This window comes from Rhineura floridana, chromosome 10 (genome assembly GCF_030035675.1).
Source record: "Rhineura floridana isolate rRhiFlo1 chromosome 10, rRhiFlo1.hap2, whole genome shotgun sequence".
Taxonomy (NCBI): Eukaryota; Metazoa; Chordata; class Lepidosauria; order Squamata; family Rhineuridae; genus Rhineura; species Rhineura floridana.
Genome location: NC_084489.1, coordinates 23,254,295 through 23,269,813, shown reverse-complemented (window position 1 = coordinate 23,269,813; position 15,519 = coordinate 23,254,295). Strand labels below are relative to the sequence as shown.

The 15,519-nt window shown below is 38.6% G+C and overlaps 1 protein-coding gene across 6 annotated transcripts in view; it reads left to right on the top strand.

Moving 5' to 3' along the window:
- The window catches only part of NEK11 (NIMA related kinase 11), a 168,506-nt gene that overhangs the window by 145,958 nt on the left and 7,029 nt on the right, over positions 1-15,519 (top strand). For 3 of the 6 annotated variants that reach the window (XM_061586549.1, XM_061586548.1, XM_061586552.1), the window contains one exon: positions 6,226-6,322. The exons of the other annotated variants lie outside the window; for them this stretch is intronic. In XM_061586549.1, coding sequence (XP_061442533.1) covers positions 6,226-6,322 — 97 coding nt within the window. The remainder of the gene's footprint in view (positions 1-6,225; positions 6,323-15,519) is intronic. 6 annotated transcript variants of the gene reach the window in all.

Below are 15,519 nucleotides of genomic sequence, written 5' to 3'. Positions count from 1 at the left end.
CTAGAATAAGAGGGCCCATCCATATGACTGTATAATCTGCAGTGTTATTGCTTTGTGTCCTCATTAATTCACTGTCATCCATATGACACTGCAAGCTAGTACAGATTTTCGCGTTCACAAATCTGTATTAGAAATACCACCAAAAAACCAATATGCTTTCCTGTATCATAATCAATTACATTAATGTCCATGCACTGAGATGCCATGCCGGTGACTTTCCTGCAATAGGCAGTCAATGGGTGCTCCTCCGTCATATGCCAAGCTCCCTGTCTCCTTCCCACCCAATAGCACATCCACAAACCTGTGCATGCATGGTAATTTTAAATATATATATATATATATATATTTAAATTGTTTTAAACTGTTTTTATATTGTTTTAAATTTTAAAATTGTGTTTTAGATTGTTTTTAAAATATGTGTTTTAAATTGTATATTTGTTTTAATGTTTTTGATTGCTGTAAACCACCCAGAGAGCTTCGGCTATGGGGCGGTATACAAGTGCAATCAATCAATCAATCAATCAATCAATCAATGTTTCTGCTCTTTTCTGAAAAAGCATGAAAAAAGCAAACTACCGTTATAGACCAATCACTGAAAAGGGGTGGACTTAGGGGAGTGGTCAATGGTAAAGCAATTTAGACCCCCCCAAAAAGCCCACACGTATGGATGCTTGATAATCAGGTTTTCACAATAATCTGACCACAAACAGGACATGTATGGATCTTGAGGCCACCAACTGAACATAGAAAATGTGGATTTTAGGGTTAGGTATGGATGGGCCCAGAGTATGCAAACTAGTCACACCACAGTGACACATCTTGCAATTATATATTGGTTTTATCTAACAATTAAGCTAAGACAGTAGCGATAATATCACTTTGTCCTCAGTGGATATTTTTAGTAGGGGGGAAAGGAACTTGAACTTAATTTTGGTTCATATCTGGACTCCAAATACCCTCTCCATGTCCTTAAAGGGGCAGGGTTATCTGTGATGGGAAGATTGCCTCCCCCCCACACCAGTATTTTAATTAGCCAAAGTATATGCTTACTTATAGGCATAGCTGTAGGATGCACACTTCATCGTGGTGAGGGGGTTTGAGAGTGTTGAAGAAGCTGAGAGCAATGCCATCAGGAGTCTAGACCAAGAGGCTAGACTCCTAGCAGGGGCACCCAAGGCGGAATGGTCAAAGCTGAGATACCACATTAAGATGCATCTAAACTCAGAGGTAAACCACCTCTGAATACCTCTTACCGTGAAAACCCTATGAACAGAGTATCCAAAATGCAACATGAGATAGTGTTGGAAGATGAGACCCCCAGGTCAGAAGGCACTCACTGAGCTACTGGGGAAGAACAAAGGACAAGTACGAGTAGAGCTGTGACTAATAACGCAGCTGGGTCAAAGCCAAAGGAAGCCCAGAAGCTGATGTGCACAGATGCAAAAGGAGAGTCCGGAGTTATACGATGCACACAGTAGGAACATGGAATGTGAGAAGCATGAACCAGGGAAAGTTAGAAATTGCCAAGCAAGAAATGGAACATATCAACATTACAATACTTGGTGTGAGTGAATTAAAATGGACGGGAATGGGACATTTTCAATCTGGCAACTACAAAATATTTTATGCAGGAAATGAGAAATTAAGAAGAAACAGAGTTGCTTTAATAGTGAGAAATGAAGTAGCAAAAGCAATTAGGAGGTATAACGCAATGTCTGAGCAAGTGATATCAATGATTAAACAGGAAACCTATTAACATAACCATCATCCAAGTCTATGCTCCAACAGCAAATGAAGAAGAAGAGGAATTGGAGAGATTTTACGCAGAAGTACAGGAGGAAATTGATCACACACCAAAACAAGATGTGCTGATAATCATGGGAGACTGGAATGCAAAAGTAGGGAACAGAAAAGAACTAGGAATTGTGGGGAAATGGGGCTTAGGAGACGAACATGAAGCAGGAGAAAGACTTATTCAATTCTGTGAAGCCAATAATTTGTTGTGAACACATTTTTCAAGCAACCGAAAAGACGACTGTACATGTGGACATCACCAAATGGGAAATATAGGAATCAAATTGATTATATAATTGGTAACAGAAGTTGGAGAAGTTCCATACTTTCAGCAAAAACAAGACCAGGAGCAGACTGCGGTACAGATCATGAACTGGTCGTATCGAAAATCAGAGTAAAACTAAAGAAGAAGAACAAAGCAATCATAATGCCAAAATACAATTTAAATAGCATCCCAGAAGAATAGAAAGATCAAATAAGGAACAGGTTTGAGGCTTTAAACTTAGTTGACAGAGAACCAGAAGAAGTCAGAGACATTATCGGAGAAGAATGCAAAAAGACAATACTTCTAGTTAAAAAGAAAGACCTCAATGGATGACTGAAGAAACTCTTAAAATGGTTAAAGAGAGGAGGAAAGCAAAAGCAAAAGGAGATAGAAACATGGTCAGAACCCTAAATGCAACAATACAGTGACTAGTACGTAGGGACAAAGAGAACTATTACAATAGTTATTGTATAGAAATAGAAGAGGACAACAAAAAGGGTAGAACAAGAGCCCTATTCCAAAAGGTTAGAAAAATGAAAGAGAAATTTAAACCAAGAGTAGGGATGTTGAATAATTAACAGGGGAACATACTGACTGACCAAGATGAAATAAAAGGAAGATGGAAGCAATACACTGAAGAACTCTATAAAAGAGATGCAAGGATGACAGATTCATTCACGGAGGAACCGTATGAAGAACCAGACATTTTAGAATGCGAGGTGAAAGCTTCTCTTAAAATACCTGGAAGAAACAAATCACCAGGAACAGATGGCATACCAATAGAGTTGCTACAGGCTACTGAGACGGAATCTGTCCAAATTTTGTCAAAAATCGGTCAAGAAATATGGAAAACTAAACAATGGCCCACAGACTGGAAGCATTCAATATACATCGCAATTCAAAAGAAAGGGGATCCCAGGGAATGCAGTAATTATCAAACTGTTGCCTTAATATCTCAAGTAAAGTAAAGTAATGCTCAAGATTCTACAACAAAGGCTCTTACAATATATGGAGCGAGAAATGCCAGACGTCCAAGCTGGATTTAGAAAGGGAAGAGGCACCAGAGATCGTATCGCAAACATACATGGGATAATAGAACGGACCAAGGAATTTCAGAAGAAAATCACCCTGTGCTTTATAGATTACAGCAAAGCCTTTGACTGTGTAGATCATGAAAAACTATGGAATGCTTTAAAAGAAATGGGGGTGCTACAGCATCTGATTGTCCTGATGTGCAACCTATACTCTGGACAAGAGGCTATTGTAAGGACAGAATATGGAGAAACCGACTGGTTCCCCATCGGAAAGGGTGTGAGATGGGTGTATTTTATCACCCTATTTGTTTAATCTATATGCAGAACATATCATACAGAAAGCGGGATTGGACCAAGATGAAGGAGGTGTGAAAATTGGAGGGAGAAATATCAATAATTTAAGATATGCAGACGATACCATACTACTAGCAGAAACCAGTAATGATTTAAAACGAATGCTGAAAAAAGTTAAAGAGGAAAGCACAAAAGCAGGACTACAGCTGAATGTCAAGAAGACTGAAGTAATGTCAACAGAAGATTTATGCAACTTTAAAGCTGACAATGAAGACATTGAACTTGTGAAGGATTATCAATACCTTGGTGCAGTCGTTAACCAAAATGGAGACAATACAATAGTCAAGAAATCAGAAGAAGGCTAGGACTGGGGAGGGCAGCTATGAGAGAACTAGAAAAGGTCCTCAAATGCAAAGATGTGTCACTGAACACTAAAGTCAGGATCATTCAGACCATGGTATTCCCGATCTCTATGTATGGATGTGAAAGTTGGACAGTGAAAAAAGCAGATAAGAGAAAAATCAACTAATTTGAAATCTGGTGTTGGAGGAGATCTTTGTGGATACCATGGACTGCAAAAAGACAAATAATTGGGTGTTAGAACAAATTAAACCAGAACTATCCCTAGAAGCTAAAATGGTGAAACTGAGGTTATCCTACTTTGGACACATCATGAGAAGACATGATTCACTAGAAAAGACAGTAATGCTGGGAAAAACAGCAGGGAGTAGAAAAAGAGGAAGGCCAAACAAGAGATGGATTGGTTCCATAAAAGAAGCCACAGACCTGAACTTACAAGATCTGAACAGGGTGGTTCATGACAGATGCTCTTGGAGGTCGCTGATTCATAGGGTCGCCATAAGTCGTGATCGACTTGAAAGCATGTAACAACAACAACAATAGACCTCCTAATAATCAAGATCTGAACAGGGTGGTTCATGACAGATGCTCTTAGAGATTGCTGATTCATAGGGTTGCCATAATTCATAATCAACGTGAAGGGACATAACAACAACAACAGTGTCTTCCATACTCCTCAGGCAGCAATGGATCTTCACCAATATTTGTAAAGTTTCTAAAAATTTCCAGAAGGTAGTAGAAAAAAGCTATCCTCTGGCTGCTACTTCTCTAGTTACGCTTTTGAAATAATTGAGAGGGTGTCTCAAAAACTATTGGCCATGAAACTGAAGGTATATAAGAAGCACAAAGAATAATAACCAATGTGAACTGAAGATAATTAATGCAATTATTCAATTTCTTCACCTCTCCTATTATTTATTAGGGGTTGGCAACATAAGGCCCATAAATTTATGTTCCACCAGGGGAAAGCTTTCATGTGGAATGGGGCCCTGGGGCCCTGGCCCATGGTTGCCATGCGACAGCAGCATGGGGATGCATGAACTGTAATAAATACAACTGTGAGCCTGGACAAGGTCCAGAGCTTCACATTAGCTACTCTTGTAGTCCACACAAAAATCTGATAGCAGTACCACCCATACACAGGGTGATGAGGAGAAGGATTCTTTCTTTCTTCCCTTGATAAAACTTGCCTTTTTGACATCAATTATACCCAAGTATGTATCATTGGCTTCAGTAGAATAAATGTGCAGAACTGTAGCCCAAAGACAGACATGCTATTCATCACTATCCCATTATCTCTCGTAGGAAAACCTATTAGAATTAAGTGACTTGCATACAACAGCAGAATTAGAAACGCAGCACAAATCTCTTTACTGGCAGCACTGTCTCTCATTTATTATTATTTTACTTTTGTTAACAGGATTTTCATTCAAAATAAGAATATGACACAAACAGTTTATGATGGCAGACATTTTGAATGCCACAAGACTGCAAAACTGAATACCTTTGTACTGGGAAATAGGAGGATAACTCCTGTCAAACACAAATAAAGCATTGTGTGTTTAAATGAAGGATGAAACTGACTCAGGTACTTCATGGCTACATCAAGCCGAGTTTTTCACTGTCCTTGAAACGCTTTACACATAGACTTTCTTCTCTTGTCGCACCATGGTTAAGGTTTCTAACTGTGTGATCAGTTTTAGGTATCACTGCGCTTAAAGCGGCTTTTAAAAATGTTTTAAACTGTGGAAATATATAAATCTGACTATTATTATTGTTATTGTTATTTACAAGATTTCTTACCGAATCTTCACCACAAGGTCCCACGGCATGATACAGCCATATAATCATACAATATTAAAATCCAATAAAACAGTTAAAACCCAAGAACACTGGTCATCTCCCCAAGCAAGCTTCATCAGAGAAAAAGTAACCAACACATTGCAAAGGAAAGTAAGTGTTTTGGACGCCCAGTGCGCTACCACTGTCAACCAATATAATCTTACATATCATTGTCTGAGTAGCCATGGACATTGTCTCATCCACTGCACTTCAAGATCACATTATACCAGCTTCCATATGTACCTGTATCAAAAAAGAAGATGTGGTGATGTGAGGAAATACCTTGTTCCTATAAAAGTATGCAGAGACAGAAGGAGAAATGAGGTCTAAACTAAATGTGTTTCTTTGTGCAGTTTTCCCCGCCATAGGAGTTTCACACACAAAAAGCCTCTTTTACAAAACCCTGTGTGCACTATCAAACTGAAAATCATTGTTGTGCTTCCTGTGCCCACTCAACCATGTTGCTTTTAATGTGTATTTAATAAGCCAATTTGTCTTGAATTAATGCAGCATTTCCCTATGACAAAGGCAAATTGCCACCCTTTTCTTGACTGCCCTTGAGTAGCACTATGGATCTGGACTAATGCTGATGAGAGCAAGGTAAATGAGGTTGTGCATCTGTGCATTGATTTGTAGGCACTGCAACTGCCACCACAGAGACTCCGTTGGGACCTGAGGGATCAAGAGCTCTCAGCAGCACCATGGCGGCAACCAAGCTGAGATGTATGAAGGAGTAAGTTACCTTTTTAAATGATACACAAAGATGCTAGCAGTTGCATGCATATAGCAAAAATAACTTTGATCTCAGAATATTCATTTACAACTGCATACTTTTCAATTGTAACAGAGTAAGTGGTTACTTATCGCTTAAGGATCTTTCCCCTCTACTTTGCACGGTATCTGTAATTTCTGTTGAAGTGAGACATCATCTCATCAGTCTCTGCTTGTCTCCAGACTTGTTATTTTACATTTCTGTGTTATTATCTAGATGCAAATCCTATTAATCAGGAGTAAATAGTTATGTTCAAAATTCTACTTTTTCTGTTGCCTGTTATCTTTGGCCCTCTACAATCCTTATGTGTTTGCTCAGAAGTAAGTCCCATTGAGTTCAATTGACCTTTCTCCCAGTCAAGTGGACATAGTATTTCAGCCCAGGAGAGCAATCCTAACATGGATCTCGGGAGAAGTAGAGTGGCAGATCTACAGCTGCAGTCCATCCGTGTTGGCTCATGCTGCCTAGAACAGAAGGTGTGAGGGAGGCATGGCGAGTCAGTTCTCATTTAAAAGGAAATTATGAAATTTGCACTTTCCAAAACAATATGGGAACCAAGACACAGCCATCCATCAAAATTCGCAAGTATCTGAATTTTGCGATGCAGTTCTCCAACCAAGCAATGGTTACAAAAATGCATACATTAGGGGAAGTGTACATAAAAAGAATATATTAGTGAAAATTATATGCAAAAATGCTTTATATTGGGGGAAATTACTTGCAAAAATATGTACATTAGTCAAAACTACACACAAAAAGGTGTCTCCCTTCAGGGCATCCACTGGATCCAAAGCCACCAGTGCCCTATCAGAAGCTTCCTTGCTGTCACCACTGGAAGAACCACTAGCAGTAGCTTTCTGCCCATAGCTGGGGCCTCTGCCATGGCAGAGCTTCCCCCACCAATGAGACTCCTCTCCACCAGGTAGAGAGGCACCTATACACCATTCTAATCCCCCCCAACCATCAGCACGAGGAGCAGAGAGAAAGATTGCATTCTAAATCTCCTATATCCCCCTAAATTGGTGAAGTACATTATTGGGAGGCAACATGTAAGTAGTCCTATTAGCTGCTGTTGGCAATCTTCATGTTGATTAATAGTGACTGTATGCCTCAACTCCAACCATTTTTATGGTGTACCCCTTTATTCTTGGGACTTATTTGTAGCTTCATGATTTTGGCCTCCATGCATGCCTGACTACAGAATAACAGAAGACCTACACAATAGGCTTAGCATTGATATATTTCTCTTTCAGTGATGGAATTGAAAGAAATAAGAGGAAGAAAATGATGCTAAATTCATAGTGTTTCATGTTCTTTTACAAAGAAACTGAAGATTACATGCAATAAGTCAGAGTTTAAGGGCAATGAACTTTATAGTGCAGTTTAAAAATTCAGTAAAAAGTATATGGGTAAAATGGAAAAGCTTTCATGGACCAAAATCCGAGTAAATTAAAATCCTGCAGCACAGCAGACGACTGCCTCTCATTCAGCCCCCAGTGTCTTCCACTCAGCAGCATGCTAGGATCAGGCACAAGGCTTCATCATTACCTGCTGAGTCTAAGTAAAATTGTCTTTCAGAAGCTGCAAAAGAAAGACATTTGGTGATATTTTTGTTCTTCCATCATGAATGGCCATACCTCTATTGCTTGAGATTCACAAGGATTATGTATATGACACTTGGGCCTATGATGCTGGCATCAAATGCGTATTTCTTTTAAAAATTCAGAAAGAAAGGTCATGTTGAAGTAATTGATTGAGCACGACATGATCTTTAAGATTAGCTGACAGCTAGCTAAGAAAAAGTCTACACTTCTGTAGCAAAGTGGTACATACTCTATGTGAGTGTTTAAAATAATTTTGGAGTTTTCTAAATAGCTCCATTGTGGTCCTGTTAAACTCACAGGATGTTTTACTGCTGCTTTCAGTGAGAACTCTTATGCCCAGTTTTATGCCTACGATCTTTCCAATAATCACATTAGACAAAGCCAGTTTTGCAGGCAAATAGAAGTATGTATGCTTTCCTCTTTGTCTTAGCAAATTTTGTAGTGTAACCTAAATAACTCCTAAATTAGAACTGCAAGGTTGTATCCAACTACGTCATACCCAGAATATACCCATCAATGAACTTCACTAACTTAAGTCTATTGATTTTTTTCTTTTTAATCATTTTTATTATAATTTTTAAAGAATGAATGTTACAATCAATATTACTTCCTGTCTTTAAACTAAAGAATGCAAATATGATCTTATATCATCTTCAAATTTCTCATTCTGAAAAGAAATTCAACAAGTTGTTCTCATACATCACATTTTCTTTTGCTCAAACATAGTATATTAATTAATTAATTAATTGATTGATTGATTAATTATTAATTAATTATTAATTAATTAATTACTTTTATACCGGCCCATAGCCAAAGCTCTCTGGGTGGTTTACAACATAAAAGCAATATACCATTACATTTGATACAATTGATAGTAAAAGAAAACAAATATATCACATTTTAAATAAACATAACTGAACAATAAATTGCTAGCAATATACATATCTTAAAAAACAAAATATAACAATTATAAAAATATCTAGACAAAAATAGAAGAAAACCATACATCACATTATAAAACATAAACCGAACAATAAATCTCAAACAATATACAGTTCACCAAAAGCAGAACAAAAAAACGAGAATAACAATTGTAAAATATATCTAATAACAGTTATAAAATATGTCTCAAACAGCATATATGTTATCACCGTATCTCATATTCTAAAGAATCATTCTGATAAAGAGAGGATGGATTTTCTCCCCCCCCCCCGCATTATTGTTATTATTTTGGAATCTTATATCCAGTAATCTGATCATAATCTAAAACTGGTTGCCAAACTTTGTAGCTTGTTACATCCCCAAAGGTCTATTGATTTCAATGGGTCTACTCTGTGTATGACCTAGATATAACCTGTTTCATTTAACATTCATTGAATTCATCTTATTGATTATAAATAAGTATCAACATTGCAGAAGGCCTCTTGGACCAGTGTCTTCCTCTTGGACCAGTATCTTCCTTTTGGTAGTTTCCAGTATCAGGTGTTGGTAACCCTCTGTAGTTACACTATATGGTTCTTGATGAGGCATTCAGTTAAAGTGCTGACATTTATGTAAGTGTGTTGTTGTATTTCCTACATTATGCTGTCCTCTTAATAACTGGCACCGTTAGCTCCCACTTTTGATGTTCCCAGCTGATACTTCCAATGAAATAGAATATTTATTTATTTATTTTATTCAATTTTTATACCGCCCACAGCCAGAAGGCTCTCTGGGCGGTGCACAACAGTGTCTACTGAGTGTTAACCTTAGTATTCTACATTTAAATCAGTATTATATCACTTTAAACAGTCATGGTTTAACTATCTTCTTCCCAGGGAATTCTGGGAATTGTAGCTCTGTGAGGGGTCTCCTAACAACTCAATTATCTGGGGAAGTCATGACTATTGAAAGTGGTATAATACCGATTTAAATAGTGCAGATGGGGCCTTAGAGTCAAAGACTGTGGGGCTTATATTTATTTTGTGCCTGCTTCTTGCGTTCAGCAACACTGAATTGCATCTTCTGATTTGTTGCCTAGCTGCATGATTTTGTAATATCCCTCTTCGCTAACCTGAACTTCACTATCATCAATTATTTTGTTTTGCTGTGTTATTTTTTCATTTCACTGTGTAGTATTGTCTAGATCAATAATGATGTTAAGCGTACAAAAATCTGTAACAGAGGGTGCTGATGTTCTCTGAGCCATAGCTCTTTGCCTGAGAGTTCTCCAATGCCTGCATAGCAATTTAGGGGTCTGATAGCTACGTATAGGAAACTTTATTTTGAGGTTTATGAGGTATTTTATACTATGACCTCTCCAGCAGGGAACCTCCTACACAGATTAATGGTGTGAACCTGGAGTTCATTGGAGTCTTTTCACCATCTGAGCCAAGCAGTTGAGATAAGGTCAAATGATTTTGAAATTTTATTAAGTGACAGCTATAAAAGAATTGATTGAATAAAGAATAACGAAGAACACACAAAAGAATACTCAGCACATACAAAGGTTCTCACTTGTCCAAAAGCTGGTCCTTCTTGCTTTTCTCTTGCACTTACATAGTTACAGTCTGGCTATTTCCTCCATTCCAGATCTTAGCCCTGCCCCTGCTACTTGCATCTATCCAACCATAGAACTTTATCCCCTTTTCCTATCTCCTTTCAACTTGGGGAGTTTTGTTCTGATTGGCTCCCCCAGTCTTTGTCTGCTCATTGGTGATAACCTCTCACCTAATTCCATCCATCTGTTCCAGACCAGATCAGCAAATTTGGTCGCCTGACTAGGGATGGCTGAGAAATTCAATTCAGTTCACATTTCAAGCTGAATCTCTCAAATTCACACTTTCCAAAACAATATGAGAACCAAAACACAGCAGTCCTTTGAAATTTGCACTTACTTGAATTTTGCAATGCAGTTTGCCAACCGACGTTTACAAGAATACATATATTAGGGGAAAGTGCATAAAAATGAATATATGAGTGAAAACAATATACAAAAATGCATTATATGATGAGAAATTGCTTTCAATAATGTTTACATTAGTCAAAACTGCCTACGAAAATGTGTTTATTAGAAGAAATTCGCACTAAAATGTTGGACAATTTTCAGAAGCATTTTTTTTAAAGTCACAAATTGCTGCAGAAATGTGGAAAATTTAATCTAAGATTGGAAAAATAAGAAACTGAGAGAACCGACACTAACAGAACTTTCCATCCCTACCCCTGAAATAGTACCCCATGCCCCACTCTTAGATTCCTCGTTTAGACATTTGTCACACTGTCATTACAAAAAACCTTGTAGTCATCAGTTTTCCGTTTACAGTTCTAGTCCAAGCATGTTCTATGTGCCTTGCTTTACTTCTACTTATGTTGTACCTTACTGGTTTTAGCTATGATATTGTATTAGTCTCATGATTTTTATGTCCCCATTATCTTGAGTCCTCCTGATTAATTTGGAAACGATATATTATCTATATAAATATATGTATTTGAATATGTGTATGCTGTTCTCATTGTGTTAACACTAATTCATTTATAATCACATCGTATTGCAGTGGCCTAAAAAACGATAAGGTTGCAGTAGACATATATCTAATAATAGGAGTATAAAGCATAAGACCTTACTAAGTCAAGAAAAATACACTTGGAACTTCCCTGAGGCTCTTAAAGACACAAGGAGCTGCATGTTGATCCAAATCATCTGTCTCTGACAGGAGTGAGAGCCCTATCAGCATATTACACCTCTGCTCAAAGTTCTGCACTGACTGCTGATTTGTTACCTTGTCAAGTTCAAGGTGTTGCTGTTATTATATAAAGCCCTCAAATGGTTTGGTTCCAGTCTACCTGGAGGATCACCTTACACCATATGTGCCCACTAGACAGCTTCATTATGCAGAACTTGTTCTTGTACAAAAGCCATATATGTTTGTTCCACCTTGTTAGGAATTGAACTTTTAGTGTGGCAGCACCCGTGCTCTGGATCTCCCCAGCCATTGATAACAAGCAGGTGCTGTGGTTGTACTGCTTACTTTTTTGTTTTGGCAAGCCTACCAAGACATGTTTTGTCCATTTGTTTTTAAATCCTGCTGATTTTATCTATACTTTTGATAATTTTGTTAATATCTATTTGTTTTAAGGTTTCAAAGTATTGGTATTTTTGATAAATATTTTACAACATTTTATATAAACCACTTTGGGATTTTTGATTATTAGGAGGTCTATTGTTGTTGTTGTTACATGCTTTCAAGTCGATCACGACTTATGGCGACCCTATGAATCAGCGACCTCCAAGAGCATCTGTCATGAACCACCCTATTCAGATCTTGTAAGTTCAGGTCTGTGGCTTCCTTTATGGAATCAATCCATCTCTTGTTTGGCCTTCCTCTTTTTCTACTCCCTTCTGTTTTTCCCAGCATTATCGTCTTTTCTAGTGAATCATGTCTTCTCATTATGTGTCCAAAGTATGATAACCTCAGTTTCATCAGTTTAGCTTCCAGGGATAGTTCTGGTTTAATTTGTTCTAACACCCAATTATTTGTCTTTTTGCAGTCCATGGTATGCACAAAGCTCTCCTCCAACACCACATTTCAAATGAATTGATTTTTCTCTTATCCGCTTTTTTCATTGTCCAACTTCCACATCTATACATAGAGCTTGGGAATACCATGGTCTGAATGATCCTGACTTTAGTGTTCAGTGACACATCTTTGCATTTGAAGACCTTTTCTAGTTCTCTCATAGCTGTCCTCCCCAGTCCTAGCCTTCTGATTTCTTGACTATTGTCTCCATTTTGGTTAACGACTGTGCCAAGGTATTGATAATCCTTGACAAGTTCAATGTCCTCGTTGTCAACTTTAAAGTTACATAAATCCTCTGTTGACATTACTTCAGTCTTCTTGACATTCAGCTGTAGTCCTGCTTTTGTGCTTTCCTCTTTAACTTTCATCAGCATTTGTTTCAAATCATTACTGGTTTCTGCTAGTAGTATGGTATTGTCTGCATATCTTAAATTATTGATATTTCTCCCTCCAATTTTCACACCTCCATTTTGATCCAGTCCCGCTTTCCGTATGATATGTTCTGCCTATAGATTAAACAAGTAGGGTGATAAAATACACCTCTGTCTCACACCCTTTCTGATGGGAAACCAATCAGTTTCTCCATATTCTGTCCTTACAGTAGTCTCTTGTCCAGAGTATAGGACAATCAGATGCTGTGGCACCCCCATTTCTTTTAAAGCATTCCATAGTTTTTCATGATCTACACAGTCAAAGGCTTTGCTGTAATGTATAAAGCACAGGGTGATTTTCTTCTGAAATTCCTTGGTCCATTCCATTGTCCAACGCATGTTTGTGATATGATCTCTGGTGCCTCTTCCCTTTCTAAATCCAGCTTGGACGTCTGGCATTTCTCGCTCCATATATCGTAAGAGCCTTTGTTGTAGAATCTTGAGCATTACTTTACTTTACTTGAGATATTAAGGCAATAGTTCGATAATTACTGCATTCCCTGGGATCCCCTTTCTCTGGAATTGGGATGTATATTGAACACTTCCAGTCTGTGGGCAATTGTTTTGTTTCCCATATTTGTTGACAAATTGAGGTCTATACATTTTGTTAAAAAAAGTAAATAAGACACAGTTGTATCCCATGATGTCCTTCCGTTCACAAAGGTCTCTTTGTTACAATGAAAACCTGCATGAACGGAAGGGGGAGAAAAGTTTCCAGATTCCCACTTCTTCTTCAGCCCCCCCACTACCTCCCATGCTGCTCTGGAGCATCCCCAGCCCTCTGGAAAAGACTGGGAGTGCAGAGGGAATTTGTGGTGAGGGTTATGCATGATGGACATTGTGGCGACCTATGAGAGAAGTCAGCAAAAATAAATATTACAAAATAATTTTAAAATGGGGCCCACAAAAAATCTTTTGGCATCATGACATCACAGCAGAGGACCCATAGGAACCATCCATTAACAAATCCCTCAATGTTTAAAAAGGAAAGTTGGGGGGGTCTTAGGAAGCAATTAAAAACCTCCAATGGAGTCAGAAGTGGCCTATGTATCACTGGTTAGCCACCTCTGCTATAAACCCTCAGGCATTTACATGTCAAGGCTCTTATTGGGTAGTGGGTCAGTGTGAAGAGTCTTAAACATGTAGGATTATATATCCCATGCCCAATCAATATTTTGGCATGTTTTTGCCGACAGATAGGTTAAAAATAGAGGGAACAAATTCAGCCCCACAATAGATCCATTACTGATTTGGTTGTACAAAATTATCCTAAATTACCAGAATCCAGTGAAATCTTAGTATTGTATCTTCAATATTATGTTGTTTGTGAGAGCATGGAACTAGTTATAAGACTTTTTCCCTCTAAGATTGAACTCATCAGCATGGTGTTGTGTGTAGAGTGTCAGGCTGGGACCTAGGAGACCAGGGTTCAAATCCCTGTTCAGCCATGAAGCTCTTTACAGGACTCATGAAGCACTCTGAATACTTGAAATGTGCTATACAAATACTGAATATTCTTTTTTGCAATATTGCTGTTGACAGGACAGGCATTGGGTTTAACAGGACCCTGTGCAAGGTGCCTTGCAGCAGTCCTCCCACTTAGGGTGCTTGGGCTTCAGCACTTGCCTGAGGGTGCCAAGTGCTAACATTAGATTTTGCCATTGAAATGTGTCCTTTTGCCTTCTGTATACTGAACTGGGGAGGGGCGGTGAACTGCATGGGGAGGACAGCATTTGTACAAAGTCAGCTCTCTTCAGCTAGAACCTTTGTTTAGCCTATAGTTAGGAGATCACAAAGGTATTTGTCATTAATGAAGCACACATATACCAGATTTTAAAAGAGGGGAAATTCTATCATCAGAAGACAAATGTCATTTGCCAACACACCAAGGAAGACTCGTGACACATGTATGGTTGAAATGTTATATTTATTAAAATATAACACATAATCAATCAAATTCCAATCCGCCAATTAATAATCTCAAATCCTTCGGGCAGGTGAGGCTCAACCTATCTATGAGGGTCTAGACCCTCCAAACCAGGAGGCAAGTCAGTCACATCGTACTGCAACTCCCCAGACAAGGATGTGGGAAAACTTCTCCCTCCTTGCAATCGGGGTCAGGTTTGTGGTTCCAACCTCCGTATCCTGGCCCACCGTACAGGCGTTCACCATGATGCGCAAGCCGGTCCCACGTGGACACCCCCCGGATCCACACCAGGCATTACGCCTTGATGTTTCACCAGGGAGTGCCCTTTACCCAAATGCCTCATCCACCTCCATTTTTAACCCCAATTACCTCACCTGCCCGAATCCAACACCACAAGAGGGGATCAGCTGACGCTTGGTCCCCTCAACCCAAAGAAAACAAAGCCCCCAAACCCAACCTATAATCCTCCAATAGCAAATCACACCCAATATCCGAAAGATGGACACTATCATCTCGAAACAGATATGGAGCATAAAAACGGATCCTATCATGTGGAATAAATCCCCCACCCAATGACAAAACTAAACTCCTAACTTTCCTATTCACCCACTTTCTGGATCTGTCGATCCTGTTGGGGTGC